The sequence below is a fragment of the Rhamphochromis sp. 'chilingali' genome, assembly GCF_963969265.1.
Source record: "Rhamphochromis sp. 'chilingali' genome assembly, chromosome: 1".
NCBI classification, from domain to species: domain Eukaryota; kingdom Metazoa; phylum Chordata; class Actinopteri; order Cichliformes; family Cichlidae; genus Rhamphochromis; species Rhamphochromis sp. 'chilingali'.
The window spans coordinates 11,256,995-11,275,599 of record NC_137929.1 but is presented as its reverse complement, the minus strand read 5'-3'; the positions used below and the strand labels follow the sequence as shown (position 1 = coordinate 11,275,599).

Below are 18,605 nucleotides of genomic sequence, written 5' to 3'. Positions count from 1 at the left end.
ATTTATTTTAAGTGTCTTAATAGTTTTATTTTTGAAATACACCAATTTTCATATACTGCAGGAAAAATGAAAATAAATATTATAATGTAAATTTGCAAAAAAAACAGCATTTGCATTAAAATAAACTATTTCCAGCAGTGCAATATGAGTCCTAAGCATCCCAGAAACGACACAGAAAGTCATGAAGTCAAAGATAACTTTTAAAAACACCAGTATAAGCTCATAAGGCCCTGATGGTAAAAAACTACATTTCCACAAAATGACATCACTCCCGCTTTTGGGCAGGACATGGAGGACATATGATAGTTCGCGCTGATGGACGTAGGAAATGTTACAAATAGCTGATCGGATCGGCAAAGCGTGTTTCTGGAATATTATGTTTTTGTTGCTGCAAGTGATTTTTATGCAGTTTTTGCAAAGCTTTATGTGGAAGGAAACTGTGACTGAGGACAAGCTGATGGCATAAGATGTGAGTACAACTCCTCCAGTTTCATATGCAAAAAAATTATTGCGCTAGCTTACGTGGTTGCAGTGTTACCGGGATTTAAAAAGAGTTACTCAAAACAGAGCGTGCCCGCTCCGACCGGCTTTAAAGGGTTAAAGCAGACAAACTACAAGCGCATTTTCATTCCAACAAGTCATCTTCTGACCTGGACTAACAACACTGGTCTCTATGTGCAGCTGGCTGTGAGACCAGTGCTCAGGGAGCGTCTACAAAGTGCAACACTGAAAGAACATCACACACTCATTTGCTTCCATCATCCAACCTGAAGAGGAAACAGAGACGGCTCCCCTTCAAAGTAAAAGCTGCTCCTTTTGGACACAGTATCAAAGAAAGTCTACAGTATAACATAGAAAAGACAGAACAAAGTTTTGGTTGTTTTTAAATTGTGCAGAAATGAAACTACACTAAGCTCAATTATGTGACAGACATTTCATCCCATGTCAGTTTGGCCTCATCCTGGGCCGGATTATCCAGCACACACTCTGACCACAGGCCCAGGGGCCACGCACAGCTGGGCTCCATCCAAGAGACAGGAAACAAACCAACACAATAATAAAAAGCACCATGTGATCTTCTTACATCTTCAAGACAAACATAGTAAAAACATGAGCATATTTGTTTCCTGATAAAATGATGTGACAGGTAGAACAGAGTAAAGTGGTGGTGTTACAGCCTTTCTCCCCTCTGCTGCCGAGGCTGTTAGTCTCTCCCAAACTCAGCTACAGGACTTCCAAATGAATGAAAGCAGCAGAAGTGGCTTTACAAATGAAAGAGGAAGAGGAGAAGAAGAGGAGAGGGAGGCCACCCTGACCATCACTCCAGCTGAAAACATCACACTTCCATTAAAGTTGGTGAGAAAATGTTGAGCAGGATGAGCTGCTGGCTAATCTGGAGGCTGTAGCAGCAGCTCACAGTCACAGTGGATTTCCACTCATGAAAAAGCTCTGGCTGCTTCATTTCTCATCTCATATCAGAGACTTTAAAGCTTCACTGAAGCTGTACTGTGATGCTTCCATATTCCAGTGAGGCCTCCATAATGATTTCAGCTGTTCTGTACACACACTGTGTGCCCTGTATGGCTCAAAGTCTCTGCAGCCTGTTTTTATCTGCTATCATCAGATCTTCATCATCCTCATTCACATCCCTCACACACTCTACAGCCTCATCAGCACTGACTTCATCTTCACTGACTGATGGAGCACAACATGAACCTGTGGAGGCTGAAACACTGTCCTGTCAAACATCTCCCCGTCACCACTCCACTTCTGTCAGCCTTTAAATGAACCCTGCTCAAGTCTGTCACTTCTGTTTGGAGCCAAAAGGAAAAACTGTTGTTCAGTCGTTTGGAAAGACAACATTTCTGAAAGCACTCAAACTTCTTCACATTTGTCTTCAGACACATCCTGAACATGTAGGAACTAAAGAAAGTTTCAAACATCAATCAAAGACCTGAAATATAGAAAAACAACAACAGCCGCAGTCAGTGAACTCACCTCAGAGTCTCCAGTCGACAGTTTGGACTCTCCAGTCCAGCACACAGAAGCTTCACACCTGAATCCTGCAGCTTGATGTTACTAATGTCCAGCTCTGTCAGATGGGAGGGGTTGGACTTCAGAGCTGAGGCCACAACTTCACTGTGAGACTCTGAGAGTCCACACTGAGTCAGTCTGTGATGATAGAAAAAATAAAATGTGTTATTATTAAAGCAGAAAATCTGCATTATAAACACAGACTGAATGTATATGAAGACAAAACAGAGTGAGGTCATAATCTGATGAATCTGCTCTTCACATCTGTGCTTCAGCTCCTCTTACCGTGTTTGACATGACACAACGATTGAGTCTCTCTCAGACCTGCAGACTTTTAATGAGAATCTTTGTTTGGCTTTAATCTGCAGATGAATGGGGAAGATGGTGTCACATTTAGGCTTCCATAATGTCCACAGTCTGTCACTGAGATCTGATCCAGAGTCAGAGTGAAGACACACATTTGGGCTGTTTCCTGTTTTGACTCCAGAACATTTTGAATGAGTTCAGCTCAGTGAAGAGTTCCAGCTGGAAAGATGATCTCTGTTTGCTACCTGCTGTCAGGTACGACTGTTGACGTCCACACGCAGGAAAAACCTGCTGACTGTTACCAAACAGAGCAGAAATCTCATCACTGGACAATAATGATGAATGAACTCAGAGCTGCTGATATCAGATCTGATTTCAGGGGAACTAAACACAGAAATGATTGGCTCATTTTAGCTTTCTGAGCCATTATCTGCTGCTGTGTCGCTAGTTGGCAGAAAATGATTTGTATTCCTGTTCAGGGCTTCAGTGTTTATGAGTCCAGATCCAGGTGACAGCAAGTCACAATGATGTTACCTGTCTGTGTCCAGCAGCAGCCTGTATTCACTTTGAATATTGTTATAACCTGACATGGATCAGTTTGTCTTTGATTGGTTTGTAAATGTCACTGTTTCCATTGGACCTAAGTGACGTACAAAGACAGAGAGGGAGAGAAAGGAGAGAGATGATGGAGACAGCAAAGAGAGAGCAAACACAAACAGGTGAGAGTGGACAGGTGACCAAGGTCAGCAACCAATCAGAGAGCTTCTGTTTGACCCACAGTCACTGATGATGACTGCACATAACCAAGCAGTGTGTTACTCTGATATCAAATATGGATCCTGCTCTTATAATAATGATCATCAGATGATATTATTGTGTTATTTTGTAGCTGAATACGATGTTTGTGTGATTATCAGTGAAAGAAGCAGTGAGGAGGATGGAGAGAGAGTGAGGACAGAGGGTGAAGTTAGAAACACTAAAAGGATTTTTCATGGATTTCATGGATGATTTGAGTGATTTCCAGCAGGACACTTAAACATGTCAGTGGACGTCCTAAAGAACATATTCACTGATATGAAACGTGTCATTGAACAGGATTAATATCAGTGGAAACATGGTGGAAACAGCTGTGACTGCATGGATGTGACACACTTCAAATCTGTTCTCCACTCTTGGATTTGGGATCCATGGAGCTGCTGCTGAGTCTGTACAATAAAGGAATGGTGTGGAAGGTTGCAGCGTACGGACACAAACACTTTGTGCTTACAATCTGATTTTATTTTCAACATTAAACTACTAACCTACACTGATCAATGATGTTAGTGATCACATCTGGACTCACCCAGCCTTTCTGCAGTTCCTCACAGCTGGAATCAGTCTCTGTCGTCCCCGCTCTGATGTTTTGTACTTCAGCAGGTCCAACTCATCCAGAACCTCCTCTGACATCTGCAGCATGAAGGCCAGAGCTGAGCACTGGATCTCAGAGAGTTCCTTCTCTGATCTGTTCTCTGACTTCAGGAACTCTTGGATCTCCTGAAATAATGAGAGGTCGTTCATCTCCATCAGACAGTGGAAGATGTTGATGCTTCTGTCAGGAGAGATTTTATCACTGTTCATCTCCTTCAGGTTGTTGATGACTCTCTGGATGGTTCCTGGACTGATCTCTGTCTGACCCAGCAGACCTACTAAGAGTCTCTGGTTGGACTCCAGACAGAGGCCATGAAGGAAGCGAACAAACAGGTCCAGGTGGCCATTTTTACTCTGGAGGGATTTCTCCATGACTCTCCTCAGAAATACATCAAGTGATTGGAGATCTTTGTTATCAAAAAGACTGAAAATCATCTTGATTAAAGATTCTGATTTTAGAAACATCTTCAGCACCTCTGTCTTCCTGCTGGTGTGACAGTGGAACATGTAGACAGCAGCCAGAAACTCCTGAATGCTCAGATGAACAAAGCAGTAGACTGGTTTCTGGAAGATCACACACTCTCTTTTGAAGATCTCTGTACAAACTCCTGAGTACATCGAGGCCTCTGTCACATCCAGACCACACTGCTCCAGGTCTTCTTGGTAGAACATGATGTTTCGTTTCTCCAGATGTTCAAACGCCAGCCTCCCCAGCTTCAGAAGAACTTCCCTGTCAGCCTCCGTCAGCTCCTGTGGACTCGTCTTGTGTCCCTCATGGTACTTGTTCTTCTTCCTGTTTGTCTGAAGCAGCAGGAAGTGTGAGTACATGTCAGTCAGGGTCTTGGGCAGCTCTCCTCTCTGCTCTGTAGTCAACATGTGCTCCAGAACTGTAGCAGTGATCCAGCAGAAGACTGGGATACTACACATGATGTGGAGGCTCCTGGATGTCTTCATGTGGGAGATGATTCTGCTGGACAGCTCTTCATCACTGAATCTCCTCCTGAAGTAATCCTCCTTCTGGGCGTCAGTGAAGCCTCGTACTTCTGTTAGCCTGTCAACACATGTAGGAGGGATCTGATTGGCTGCTGCGGGTCGGGAAGTTATCCAGACAAGAGCCGAGAGAAGCAGATTTCCCTGGATGAGGTTGGTCAGCAGCTGGCTGACTGATGACTTCTGTGTGACATCAGACAGCAGCTTCCTGTTGGTGAAATCCAATGAAAGTCTGCTTTCATCCAGGCCGTCAAAGATGAACAAAAGCTGAGAGACAGCCAGCTTCTCTGCTGTGACCTTCTGTAATGTTGGATGGAAAACATGGAGCAGCTCCAGAAGACTGTACTGCTCATCTCTGATCAGGTTCAGCTCCCTGAATGAAAGCAGAACCACCACACTGACATGTTGGTTCTCCAAGCCCTCTGCCCAGTCCAGAGTGAACTTCTGCACTGAGAAGGTTTTTCCAACACCAGCCACGCCGTTGGTCAGAACCACTCTGATGGGTCTCTGTTGGTCAGGTAAGGCTTTAAAGATGTCCTGGCACCTGATTGGAGCGTCATGGAGGGCGTCCATCTTGGAAGCTGTCTCCAGCTGCCTCACCTCATGTTGGGTATGAACCTCTTCACTCTGTCCCTCTGTGATGTAGAGGTCAGTGTAGATCCTGTTGAGGAGGGTTCTACTTCCTGTTTCCTCACTTCCTTCAGTCACACGTTCACATCTCCTCCTCAGGCTGATCTTATGTTCATCTAAAACCTCCTGCAGACCAACATCTGCTGAAAGAAAGAAAAACAATGAGACTAAAGAGAAAGAAAACTCTTCAGTGTCTGAACAACACAAGAAGTCCAGTTTTCAGAAATGAGTCCATCAGCAGACAGATGTTCAGTCTTACTTTGTACACAGCTGCTCTGACTGACTGTCTGCAGTCCAGCTCTGCTTCTGGATCTTTCTCCACACTGTGCAGAAGCTCTGATGGTGACACAGAAAAGTCACAGTGGAGATACTTCTGTCCACCTTTGATTAGACTCATTATAAAAAGGAAAACAAAGTTTGAACACAGTCATGTTTCCAGTTCACTGACTTACATTTATTCCATGGACACTCACTCTAACCTGAACCACAGCTACAACCCAACATTGTTGAGGCCTCATCTCCTCCTTTCCTGACTGTAGAGGTTAAATATGCAACAATCAACAAATAAAAGAATTTGGTTCATTTCAAAGAAACTCACACGGTGACCAAGTAAAGTAACCGTAGTAAAGGAGACAACATCCCGTTGATGGTGGGATTATTTGAAAGATTTGCTTTAGTCACGTCACCAAATGCAGTTGAACCACCCGTGGATCCGTGTTTGACCATTCTACCACTCTGAGCTCTGCTTTTTAATCATTTTATTATTATCATCATTCATTTATTCATTCTTTGGAGGGGGGCTATTTCCTAATGCCGCCCTAATAAGCTGATGTTCAAGGGGAAATATAACAGAAACTCTTTCAGTGTTATTCATTAATAAATTAACAGATAAACTGTGAAGAAGAAAAAAACTGAGATTTAAAGGAGAGAGTGAGAAACATGATCATCCATCCTCATAATACATGTTTATCAGTATCTGCTGTGACCATACTGCAGTAATAACTACAAGTCTACATTTCTGTGACTATTGATCAATCACAGCAGGAATCTGAGCTCATCTCTGCACACAGAGCAGCTTCAGCTCTGGGATAAACTGCTCGCTTCACGTCCTTCTCAGCTCACAGACACTCATCCTGATATTTTCCTTTAACATTTGATGGTATAATTCATCTGAGTTTACACTTTATCTGCATGAATACAGAAAAACAGACCCAAACACCATAAACCATCAGTTTCACCATGTAGAATATATTGTTGTTTCCTTGCTTTTAATTCAGAGAAAAACTCTGATTTTGATTTTCTCTGTTCTCTTTGCCACAGCCCATCCCAGCAGCAGCTGAAGCAGCTGACTGTCACAACACTGAATAACACTTTAGGAGGAACGTCTTGATGCATTCTCAATCATCCAGGAAAGTAAATCTCCAAAAGTGGATTCTGTTCATCTGGACGTAGCATAAGTGTGTCCCAGCTGGACTTTTGTCAAAGCTGGAAAGGCGCCTAAAGAAAGCTCCAGCCGATCCAGGTGAGAAGGACAACCGCTGCCTAAGAGAAAACCTGTAGTGATCCCGTACGTGTCAGGAGTATCGGAGCAGTTGAGATGCATTTTTTCTAAACACCGGGTCTCTGTGGCTTTTAAACCCAAAAACACGCTGCACCAAAAACTGGTCTACCCCAAGGATCGGGTCCCCCGACACAAACAGAGTAACATAGTGTACGTTGTTAAGTGCAGGAGGATTGCCAGGATTTATACATCGGGGAAACCAAACAACCTCTGGCTACAACACAGAAGAGCCACCTCGTCAGGCCAGGACTCTGCAGTCTATTTACACCTACAGGCCAGTGGACACTTTTTCAATGATGAGGATGTAACATCCTGGAGGAACGCTGGTTTGAGGGTGGAGTCAAGTAGGCCATTTAGTGAAAAGGGAAAGACCATCTCTGAAACGAGGAGGGGGCCTAAGGGTACATCTGTCACCATCTTACAATGCTGTGATTGCAGCCATTCCCCAGCTCGCTGGGAATGGTACTCATGACCATTGATCAGTGGTTGTTGATCAATGGTCATGAGAATTTGCATAATTAAGATTAAGGAACTGACCTCCCAGCCCATTGTTCCTTCAGTGGGCTGGTTTCAGTCATTATGTAAATGTCCTGTTTATAAGATTGAAACCTGCAGTCAGGTGAGACTGAAGGAGTCACCTGGATGAGAGACGAAACGTTTCTCCCACAAAACGCTACGAACAGATGAACAGAATCAACTTTTGGAGAACGTTGAATCAGTATTTCAGCTTTATGTCTGTCTCCACGTCGGTTGAGTGTGAAGTGCATATGAGAGCATGATGGTGGGAATGGATGTGTGTGCCTGTATGTCTGTGTCTATATGTCAGGTTGGGTATCAGACGCCACCTCTCTGGGGACATCTCAGGCCCTCCAAGGTATGGAGGCCTATCTCCCTAAATAAAAAATTCAGGAGACTAATTTTCCATGAAGTATATTTGGGAAACATGTACAATTACTTTTTAATTATTCAATAAATAATGTTTGATTAAAACCTAACTATGAATGTGTTTCAGGGAACGCTGAGGATAACTGCATTGCACCTTGTCCCTGTGTATGAGCCCTTAGTGCGCAGGGAGCCACCAGCCACCCGCACAGTGCAGAGATGGTCAGAGGAGAGCGAGGAGGCTCTTAAGGACTGTTTTGAGTCGACTGTGTGGGAGGTGATCTGTGACGACCACGGAGAGGACATCGACGGCCTTACTACATGCATTACTGACTATATTAATTTCTGTGTGGATAACACCGTACCTACCAGGACTGTACGGTGTTTCTCCAACAACAAACCTTGGATTACCCCAGAAATTAAAGCTGTCCTCAAGCAGAAGAGGAGGGCCTTCAAATCCAAAGACAAGGAGGAGTGATAGGACCTTCTATCACTGTGCCATTGAGAGCATCCTCACTGGATGCATCACCACCTGGTATGGCAACAGCACCGCCTACAACCGCAAAGCTCTCCAGCGAGTAGTGCGGTGCTCTGAACAGATAATTGGAGGTGAGCTTCCCTCCCTCCAAGACATCTACAGGAAGCGGTGCCTGAGGAAAGCGGGGAGGATCATCAAGGACTCCAGTCACCCCAGCCATAAACTGTTCAGACTGCTTCCATCAGGAAGGAGGTTCTGCAGCATCCGGTCCCGTACCAGCAGACTGAGAGACAGCTTCTTCCATCAGGCCATCAGACTGCTGAACACGTCATAGACACCTCAGCTTCACTACTGGAACTTCAACACTATGCACTCCACACTGTATATAAATGCCACTTGTTTTGCACATATTCAACTCTGTATATTTTTATATATTTTATTTTATTTATATTTTATTTTATTTTTTTATTTTTTTTTTTTTTTTTTTTACTATTTAATTTGTAAAAATGTGTATACACACACACACACACACGTAGGATAATATTTAGTATACACATCCAGGAATGCATACACTATTATATATTGTACATATATTTATTAGTTTCAGATTAGCCATTCTTGTATTTTGCTCACTTGTGTTGTTGTGTTTTGCATATCTCTGTTGCTTGTGGGGCTCGCACACAAGAATTTCACTCGCATGTGCTGTGCCAGTGTGCCTGCACATGTGATGTGACAATAAAAGTGATTTGATTTGATTTGATTTGAAAAGGGTGCAGAGAGAGTTGAGGGGACTGATAAGGAATGGGAAGGACAGCTACAGGCAGAAGATGGAGAAACAGCTTCAGCAAAACAACGTTGGTGAAGTCTGGAGAGGCCTCAGAACCATCTCGGGCCACAAACAGCAGAACTCTCTGCCTGGGAGGGATGTGAGATGGGCAAATGAACTGAATCATTTCTTCAACAGATTTGATTCAGCCATGAGGCAGTCTGCAACATCGGCTGCAGACTCACCCACCCCCACTGCTGCTGTTCCACCTCTGACACCTCAGACACTTCACACCTCTTCTATTCACCCTGCTCACTCCCCCCCACCCCCAACTGCAGCATCTAATACACACTCAACACAAGGCTCCAGCCTGTCTCTCTCAACCACCCAGGTTAGGAGGGAACTGAGGAGGATTAATGGCAAGAAGGCAGCGGGTCCAGATGGCATCAGCTCGAGGGTCGTCAGGTCCTGCGCGGACCAACTGTGTGGGGTGATGGAGCACCTCTTCAACCTGAGCCTGAGGTTGGGAAGAGTCCCACAGCTCTGGAAAACCTCCTGTGTTGTTCCAGTGCCAAAGACTTCACGCCCCAAGGACCTCAACAGCTATAGGCCGGTGGCTCTGACATCCCACCTGATGAAGACCCTGGAGCGGTTGGTCCTGGCTCAGCTTCGGCGCCTAACAAGCTCATCACTGGACCCACTTCAGTTTGCCTACCAGCCTGGCATTGGAGCGGATGATGCCGTTATTCACCTCCTACATCGTTCCCTCGCTCACCTGGAGACCGCTGGAAGCACTGTGAGAATCATGTTCTTTGATTTCTCCAGTGCCTTCAACACCATTCTTCCCTCGGTTCTGAAGGACAAGCTGGAGAACTCTGGAGTGGACCATCACCTCACTACCTGGATTTTGGACTACCTCACCGACCGACCACAGTATGTGAGGACTCAGGGCTGTGTGTCGGACAGGGTCGTCTGCAGTACGGGGGCCCCACAGGGAATGGTTCTGGCTCCGTTCCTCTTCACCATCTACACTGCAGACTTCTCCCACAACTCCACCCAGTGCTTCCTGCAGAAGTTCTCTGATGACTCTGCAATAGTCGGCCTCATCACTGATGGGGAAGACAAGGAGTACAGAGGTCTGACCCAAGACTTTGTGGACTGGTGCCAGCTGAACTACCTCCAGATCAACGCCAGTAAAACCAAGGAACTGGTGGTAGACTTCCGCAGGCACAAGCATTCTCCACTGCAACCACTGAACATCCAGGGTATGGACATTGAGGCTGTGGACAGCTACAGGTACCTTGGTGTTCATCTGAACAATAGACTTAACTGGAATCATAACTCAGACGCCCTCTACAGGAAAGGGCAGAGCAGGCTGTACTTGCTGCGGAGACTCAGGTCGTTTGGAGTGGAGGGCCCACTCCTGAAGACCTTCTATGACTCTGTGGTGGCTTCTGCTATCTTTTATGGTGTGGTCTGCTGGGGCGGCAGCATCTCTGCTGGGGACAGGAAGAGACTGAACAGGGTGATCCGAAGGGCCAGCTCTGTTCTAGGATGCCCTCTGGACCCAGTGGAGGTGGTGAGTGACAGGAGAATGGTGGCTAAGCTGTCATCCCTGTTGGACAACATCTCCCACCCCATGCAGCAGACTGTGACAGCACTGAGCAGCTCCTTCAGTGGGAGACTGCGGCACCCACGGTGTGGGACGGAGAGATTTCGCAGGTCTTTCCTCCCCACTGCTGTCAGCCTCCACAACAAAGACTTTACCTGAACAAACACACAATCCACACATGTGCAATAACACTAAGTGCAATAATCTTTTCTGGCATCGTTGTATTTTTACTCAGTTGTATATAGCATTTGTATTCTATTTTTATCTTATTGTATATTTTTATTCTATTTTATTCTACTGTATATAGTATATTATTTTTATTCTATTCTGTACAGCTGTGTACTGTATTTATTCTTATCGTATTCAAATTTTTGCTTCATAACTTTTGCACTGTCCACTTCCTGCTGTGACAAAACAAATTTCCCACGTGTGGGACTAATAAAGGTTATCTTATCTTATCTTATTGTTTGCTCCATGTTAGATGCTAATGCTGACCGCAGCATGATTGAAATGGTAAAGCAAAACAAAAGAAAAGAAACACATAAGTCTTAGTATCATTACTTGCCAATCATGATAAAAATGTTGACTAATAGTATTCACCAAACAGAATATGAGTGTTTTATTTTTCCTTTCCAGGTGCAGTGTGAATCTTGCCAAAGATGGGCACATTTTGAATGTGAAAAATATAAAGAGAGCAACGAAGAATATAAATGCAAAAAATGTAAGGAAAACACAGAACAACTTCAAATAAAAACAGCTGTCTTTCCCCCTCCATGTGTGTTTGTATTCTTTGTCAACATTAGATGATTGTGTGCAGGAAGCATGTTTTAATAGTGTGATTTGGCCATCTGAACATGTTACCTAAATAAATCCAAGCAGGAAGCATGTTATTAACGTCCTAGCGAAATAACTCAAAGTTTTGAAGTGATTGGGCCATCTGAACATGCTACCTATATAAATCCAAGCAGGAAGCATGTTTTAATAGTGTCATTGGGCCATCTGAACACGCTACCTATACAACGGAGCCATTAACCACGTAAGGTAGCATATTCTGATAAGGTAGCACGGATTTATAGACAAGACCATAAATTTACGCTACGGTAGGATGTTTTGACAGAACACCGGGACAAACTGTGTTCCTTCTCAGCTCAACACGAAATGCGTAATATTTTCTCTGAATACAGAACAATTCAGTTTTTTACGGGACGGTTGGAAACTCTACTAAAATAAAGTTCACTATCAGTAACATCACAGCACCACCCAGCTGTATAGAAACTCCGTCATGCTAGCTAGTAGCAGTACGAGTTATTGTAACTGACTGTAAAAAGTCAGCACAAGGAAAATAAACTCCACCTAAACTTGGTTTATATCTGACCCAGATAGACTGCAGGGCCCTATTTCAAGAAGCCGGTTTAGTGCAAACTCTGAGTAAGTATACCCTGAGTTAACGAAAACTCTGGGTTTTCGGTTTCACAAAGCGAGTTTAGATTAATTCTGACTGAGTTACTATGACACTCCGTGAAGCTAACCTGCTCCCCAGCAGGTTTACTCCAACTAACCCTGACTTTCTCCGCCTCTTTGTCGGAAACCTGACTGTAGGAAGTGTCAGACATGGCGTGCCCCTTCCTTGAAGAGCCAGTAGATGTTGAAGCCCAAATTCTCCGCAGAGCTCTCCGCCGGGAGAGAGTGATCAGAGCGCGTTTGGACATTTTACCATTTCCTGATGATTTTCTGTGTGAACGTTACCGTTTTTCAGCACAATCTATAATTTATTTGAATAACATCCTCAGGCCTAATATTGCTCATGTGACACATTGTGGACATTCTCTCAGTTCTGTACATATTATTTGTATTGCATTTTTTTGCAAACGGGAGCTTTCTGTATAATATTGATGACGCTGAGCACGTTTCCAAGGCTACCGTCTGTCGGGCAGTCAGGAATGTTACAGTTGCACTGAAACGTCTCCTGTACTCGTTTGTGGTGTTCCCCGGTCATAGACCCACAAGATTTATCAAAGAGGGATTCCACAAAATTGCAGGTATCAGGATGAACAAAACTTAATACATGATGTGGTGATACTTGAACTACTACTTAAATTTTACATTTATTTTCACGGTTCCCAGGCGTGTATAGATGGCACTCACATTCCAATCATTGCTCCTTCAGTAAATGAAGGAGACTATGTGAACAGGAAGTCTTTCCACAGCATTAATGTACAGGTACATAGTTCCCTGTAGCATTTCAAACTAACTAATTATTTCATTATAGTAATGGATGCTAATTTGTGTTCTCTGCACTGTGAAGATCATATGTGATGCCAACATTATCACAAATGTGGAAGCCAACTACTCAGCCTCTGTGAGTGGTGGTGGTGGAGGACCCCCACCTGTTTTTCGGGCCTCTGCTTTTTTTCTAGTGGCTATAATGGGTACATTTGAGCATACAGATTAAGCAAATATGTACTTGTAATGTGCTCAGATAATTGCAATAAGTGCTCACAGAAAGAAAATTAATGTAGCCTCTAACTGCAATTGATTTACATGGGACAAACAGACCAAGCACTATGGCTCGTAATACAATTACACCTTACCTGTTTGGACTATATTTTTATATTTCATTTTTACTTGCTGCTAGGAACGTTTGGGGCCTGTTGGGTTGCACCTGCTCTCACATCACATCACAAAATAAAATGTATAAAATAAAAAATAAAATAAAATATAATAAAATGACGTGTTAAATGGGTGGAAATCCCTAGATCAATGTTTAAATTAACACTCACGCATTGACTCTGTCGGCTATGTTTTGCCATGCATGCTCCCTTTCTTTTGCAGCTGTGGCTGTGTTACTTTTTTTCCGCAAAATTCCGCATGTTATCGGCATATGCTGCCATCAGAATTTCAGCCTCAAGCGCTGTAAAATACATTGACCGCGCCTTCTTTCCCTCCGTCTCCATGGTGACTTGCTTAATCTGTGCTCCACTACTCCACTAATCAGGGCTTTATGTATCCTCGTGCGCGCACTTAACTTGGGGTTAAAGCAACTCCGCGTTGATTGAACTAATTGTTATCAGCCTTTCTGAAACCGAATATTCCGAGTTGGACAGTTCGGGGTTACTCAACCCTGAGTATCGTTTTTCACTCTGGGTTTTCTAAACCGGCTTCTTGAAATAGGGCCCAGCAGTAGAAATCAGTCCAATAACAAGGTGTGTAACATCTAGCAGGGTGACAGAAAAACCCAGGGTAACTTCTAAGGACCTCAACGTCTCTCTCACATTGTGTTTTTTAAACATGCTTCCATTTGTCACTTCAGTCTTTACTCTGAAATACAGGAAGAGAAATCATGGCTGAAATAATTTCTCATAAAACCAGGGGTGTGGTCCAACAGTCAGTTTGGTGAGGAAGGTTCCTAACTGAGAAAAGTGACCCAGAAGTATCTGTGTAGCAGCCACAATAAATCAAGATCATGAGCTTTATTAACTGATCAAAGTCTCTTCTTTCATCTTCTGTATCATTCAGTTTGCATTGGTAATGCCCATTATTGTAATGCTTTTTTAAGACGAGCAAAACTTTATTTCACTTTGGGTTAGCTGGGATAAGTGATGGATGGAGGGAATTTTACTTCAGCCACAGAAATCCTAAACAGGAAGGAGGAGCAGAGTTACAGTGGATCACTATCCAGCAGGGAAACAAGGTTTATTTCAATTTCTTGGCCATGAGTGAGATTTACTGAGTGGGCAAATTAGGGAGACGACACCATCAGATCCCGAGCCCTCCATGTGTTAATCAAGAGACGGCTGCTGTGCTACATCCATAAATAATGAATAAATTAGGAGCTAAAGCTGAAAGGACAGTTTATTTGTACCATCTTCACGTGAACACATTCAAGAACATCACAGATCAAGAAACATTAAAAACTTCCACACTACATAAAGCAAGAAAAATAGTTTTTCTTTCAGGTGGTTTCAGAAAAACAGAAACATCAAACATCTCCAAGACTCTCTTTGAAAGAATTAAAAACCTTTGTTCTCATGGTCCAATCATGAGTGAACTCCCCGATGAAGCCTTGTGTGCTAAAACATGTCAGAGTTTTAAAGGTTAAACATGAGTTTCCAAAACGTTTTGCTGGAGAACAATGAACTATTTGACTGAGTTTCAATCATTTACAGACGAGCAAAATCAGGACAGAGAAAAAAGGACAAAACTGACTCAGTAAAAAACAGAAAAGAAGATCCCATGTAGATCTGTATTATGTAGAAGTTCAGCCCAGCAACCAGTTCAGTTCAACACAAGTTTAAATGATTCTATCTGAACTCTGTGGAGCCTGATCTCAAGCTTTTTGAGTCTGACACAGAAACCAGAGGATCTTTCTGTGTCTTCAGATTCACTGTGATCCAGTGATAGGAGTGATTTCAGCCCTGAGTGATCGCGCTGATGTTTGCACAGAGCAGACAATGAGGTGAATGTTTGGGCACATTGGTAACAGTGAAACAGTTTATTAGTAACGTGGGATCGTTTGTGTGCAGAGTATGAACTGAGATTCCTGAAGCTCTTGTCACACTGGTCACAGCTGTAGTTTCCTTCCATGTGTGTACGTTCATGAATGTTACGATGACCTGACTGTGAGAAGCTTCTCTCACAGTGTCTGCACTTGTGTGGTTTCTCTCCTGTGTGGACTCGTTTGTGTGATTTAAGCTGACCTGCAGTGGTGAAGGATGACCCACACTGATCACAGAGGTGCTTTTTAACCCCACTGTGAATCAGTTCATGTTGTTTTAAATCACTTGGTGTGGTGAAGCTTCTCCCACATTCTTTGCAGTATTTCCGTTTGTCTCCAGTGTGTCTACGTTGATGTCTTTTTAGGGTCTTTTGCCAACTGAAAGTTTTTCCACAGAGGTCACAATGAAAGTCTTTCCCACCACCACAGTGATGACAGGGTTGAGAACTGGATCCATCTGTGTCGCTCTGCTTCTAAACAAAGACACAAAGACAGTGTAAGTCAGTCCTTCAACATTTGTATCCTGAACGTCGCCTGAAATAAACAGCATCTCTGCAGACGTCCAACTACATTTGACTGTTTCAGTTAACACACTCAGTTTACTGGGCTGCAATAACTACAATACTACCACCATAATACTACAGTAATACTAAAATCATAACTGAAAGGAAAATCTGAATAATCACTCAGAGCTGCTTTTCCATGCAGTAGAATTGCTAACATGCTAACACAGTTTAATGAGCAGAGTTGTTCCAAACAGTCAGGCTAAAATGACAAGATAACAATATAAATACATACCTCACAGTAGCTGCACTTGTAGAGTCTCTTTCTGGTGTGGATCTCTTGGTGTAGGCTCAGGTAACGTGGAGATTTAAAAGTCTTCTCACACAGGTCACATTGATAAGGTCTCTCCTCAGTGTGGGTAAACATGTGTTGTTGTAAGTGTGCGTCTGTTGTAAAGTATTTGCCACACTGTTCACAGCAGTACACATCATGTCTGGTGTGAATGCGTAGGTGTGTATTTCGGCTCCCTCTCTGGCTGAAAGTTTTTCCACAGATGTCACAGCTGTATGCCTTAATTCCAGAGTGGGTAACTAGATGACTCTGTAAGCTGTTACTGTGAGTAAAAGCTCTGCCACACTGATCACAGCTGTATGGCTTAATTCCAGAGTGGGTAACTAGATGTCTCTGTAAGCTGCTACTGTGAGTAAAAGCTCTGCCACACTGATCACAGCTGTACGCTTTAACTCCACTGTGGATGAGTTGGTGTTGTTTTAGGGAAGGCTTGAAGGAAAAAGACTTTCCACACAAGTCACAGCTGAACGGTCTCTCTCCAGTGTGGCTGACCTGATGCTGTTTTAGTGAAGCTTTCAGAGTAAAACCCTTCCCACACAAGTCACAGCTGAACGGTCTCTCTCCAGTGTGGATGACCTGATGCCGTTTTAGTTTAGCCCTCACAGTAAAACCCTTCCCACACTGATCACAGCTGTATGGCTTAATTCCAGAGTGGGTAACTAGATGACTCTGTAAGCTGCTACTGTGAGTAAAAGCTCTGCCACACTGATCACAGCTGTATGGCTTAATTCCAGAGTGGGTAACTAGATGACTCTGTAAGTGGCTACTTTGAGTAAAAGCTCTGCCACACTGATCACAGCTGTATGGCTTAATTCCAGAGTGGGTAACTAGATGCTTCTGTAAGTTGCTACTTTGAGTAAAAGCTCTGCCACACTGATCACAGCTGTACGCTTTAACTCCACTGTGGATGAGTTGGTGTCTTTTTAGGTAACCCTTCCAGGAAAAAGACTTTCCACACAAGTCACAGCTGAACGGTCTCTCTCCAGTGTGGATGACCTGATGCTGTTTTAGTGAAGCCCTCACAGTAAACTCCATCCCACACTCGTCACAGGTGTGTTTTTTCTCTCCCTTTCTTCTGTGAGGTTTGTCGGCCTCCTGAGAGCGCTGACTTCTGGCTCCATGTTGGTCCTGCAGTGACAGAGATACAAACAGAGGCAGTGAGTGAAATGCAGTCGTGGAACAAACTCAACCTTCAAACTCCATTAACACTAGTTTTAAACCTGAAGGTGGAGCGTGGCACCAAACACCTTAAAGGTCTCTTATCCCCACCTGCTGGTAGTTCTAACGCATCAAAGTCAAAGTCAAAGTCAAAGTCAACTTTATTTGTCGATTCTGCCACATGTACAGGACATACAGAGAATAGAAATTGCGTTACTCTCAATCCCTAGATAAATAGCAAATGAACATTTAAATATATTTAAATATAAAAGTGATTAAAAATGCAAGTAAAATAATTAAAAAGTAAAAATTTAAATAAATACAATTTTACATATAACAAGAAAGCTATACAATATACAATATAATGGGTAAGTGACATTGAGTGTAAACCAGGCAGAGTAGTGCAAATAGGCAAATAGTGCAAATGGAGATTTAGTAATGTACGGTAAGAGAAAGTGTAACAACAAAGTCTTATGAGGTAATGGCAGTCCAATGCTCCACAAAGTGACTGGTAACTGGTGCAGGCCAGTGAGTGAGTCAGAGAGTGTGTGTGTTTGTGTGTGTGTGACAGAGTTCAGTGAGACCGTGGAGGAGAGAGGGGAGAGGGGGCAGAATCGGGAGGGAGTTAAGCTTCCTGACAGCCTGATGGATGAAGCTGTCCTTCAGCCTGCTGGTCCTGGCCTGGAGACTCCGCAGTCTCCTCCCCGACGGCAGCAGCTTGAAGAAGCTTTGCATTGGGTGCGTGGGATCAGCCGCTATGCAAAGGGCTTTTTTAGTGAGACGGGTGCTGTAAATGTCCTGGAGGGAGGGGAGAGAGACACCAATGATCCTCTCTGCAGCTCTCACTATGCGTTGGAGGGTTCTATGACAGGACGCATTGCAGGCTCCAAACCACACAGTGATGCAGCTCGACAGGATGCTCTCGATGGTGCCTCTGTAGAAAGTGTACATGATGGGGGCTGGTGCTCCTGCTCTTCTTAGTTTGCGGAGAAAGAAGAGACGCTGCTGTGATTTCTTGGCCAGTGCTGTGGTGTTGTACGTCCAGGAGAGATCCTCTGTGATGTGCACACCCAAGAACTTGGTGCTGCTCACTCTCTCCACAGACGCTCCGTCAATGGTCAGAGGAGCATGTTGGGTGTGCATTCTCCTGAAGTCCACAACAATCTCCTTCGTCTTCTCCACATTCAGAGAGAGATTGTTGTCAGCACACCACGTGGCCAGGCGTCTCACCTCACTTCTGTAGTCGGTCTCATCCCTGTTGCTAATGAGACCCACCACTGTTGTGTCGTCCGCAAACTTGATGAAGAGGTTGGAGCTGTATGATGGAGTGCAGTCATGGGTCAGCAGAGTGAAGAGGAGGGGGCTCAGCACACATCCCTGCGGGGCCCCCGTGTTTAAAATGATGGTGCTGGATGTATTACTGCCAACCCG

At 43.9% G+C, this 18,605-nt stretch overlaps 2 protein-coding genes across 6 annotated transcripts in view; both read right to left on the bottom strand.

Moving 5' to 3' along the window:
* The window catches only part of LOC308403394 (NACHT, LRR and PYD domains-containing protein 12-like), a 1,254,170-nt gene that overhangs the window by 363,529 nt on the left and 872,036 nt on the right, over positions 1 to 18,605 (bottom strand). The gene's annotated exons all lie outside the window — the stretch shown is intronic.
* The window catches only part of LOC308403590 (uncharacterized protein), a 67,079-nt gene continuing 62,227 nt past the window's right edge, over positions 13,754 to 18,605 (bottom strand). For 3 of the 5 annotated variants that reach the window (XM_080893145.1, XM_080893147.1, XM_080893146.1), the window contains 2 exons: positions 15,960 to 17,144; positions 13,764 to 15,634 (listed from right to left, as the gene is read on the bottom strand). In XM_080893145.1, the coding sequence (XP_080749271.1) occupies positions 14,942 to 15,634; positions 15,960 to 17,144 (1,878 nt within the window). In that variant the 3' untranslated portion in view covers positions 13,764 to 14,941. Of the gene's footprint in view, positions 15,635 to 15,959; positions 17,145 to 18,605 lie in introns of all 5 variants that reach the window. The other 2 variants (XM_080893144.1, XM_080893143.1) reach the window with 2 other exon arrangements.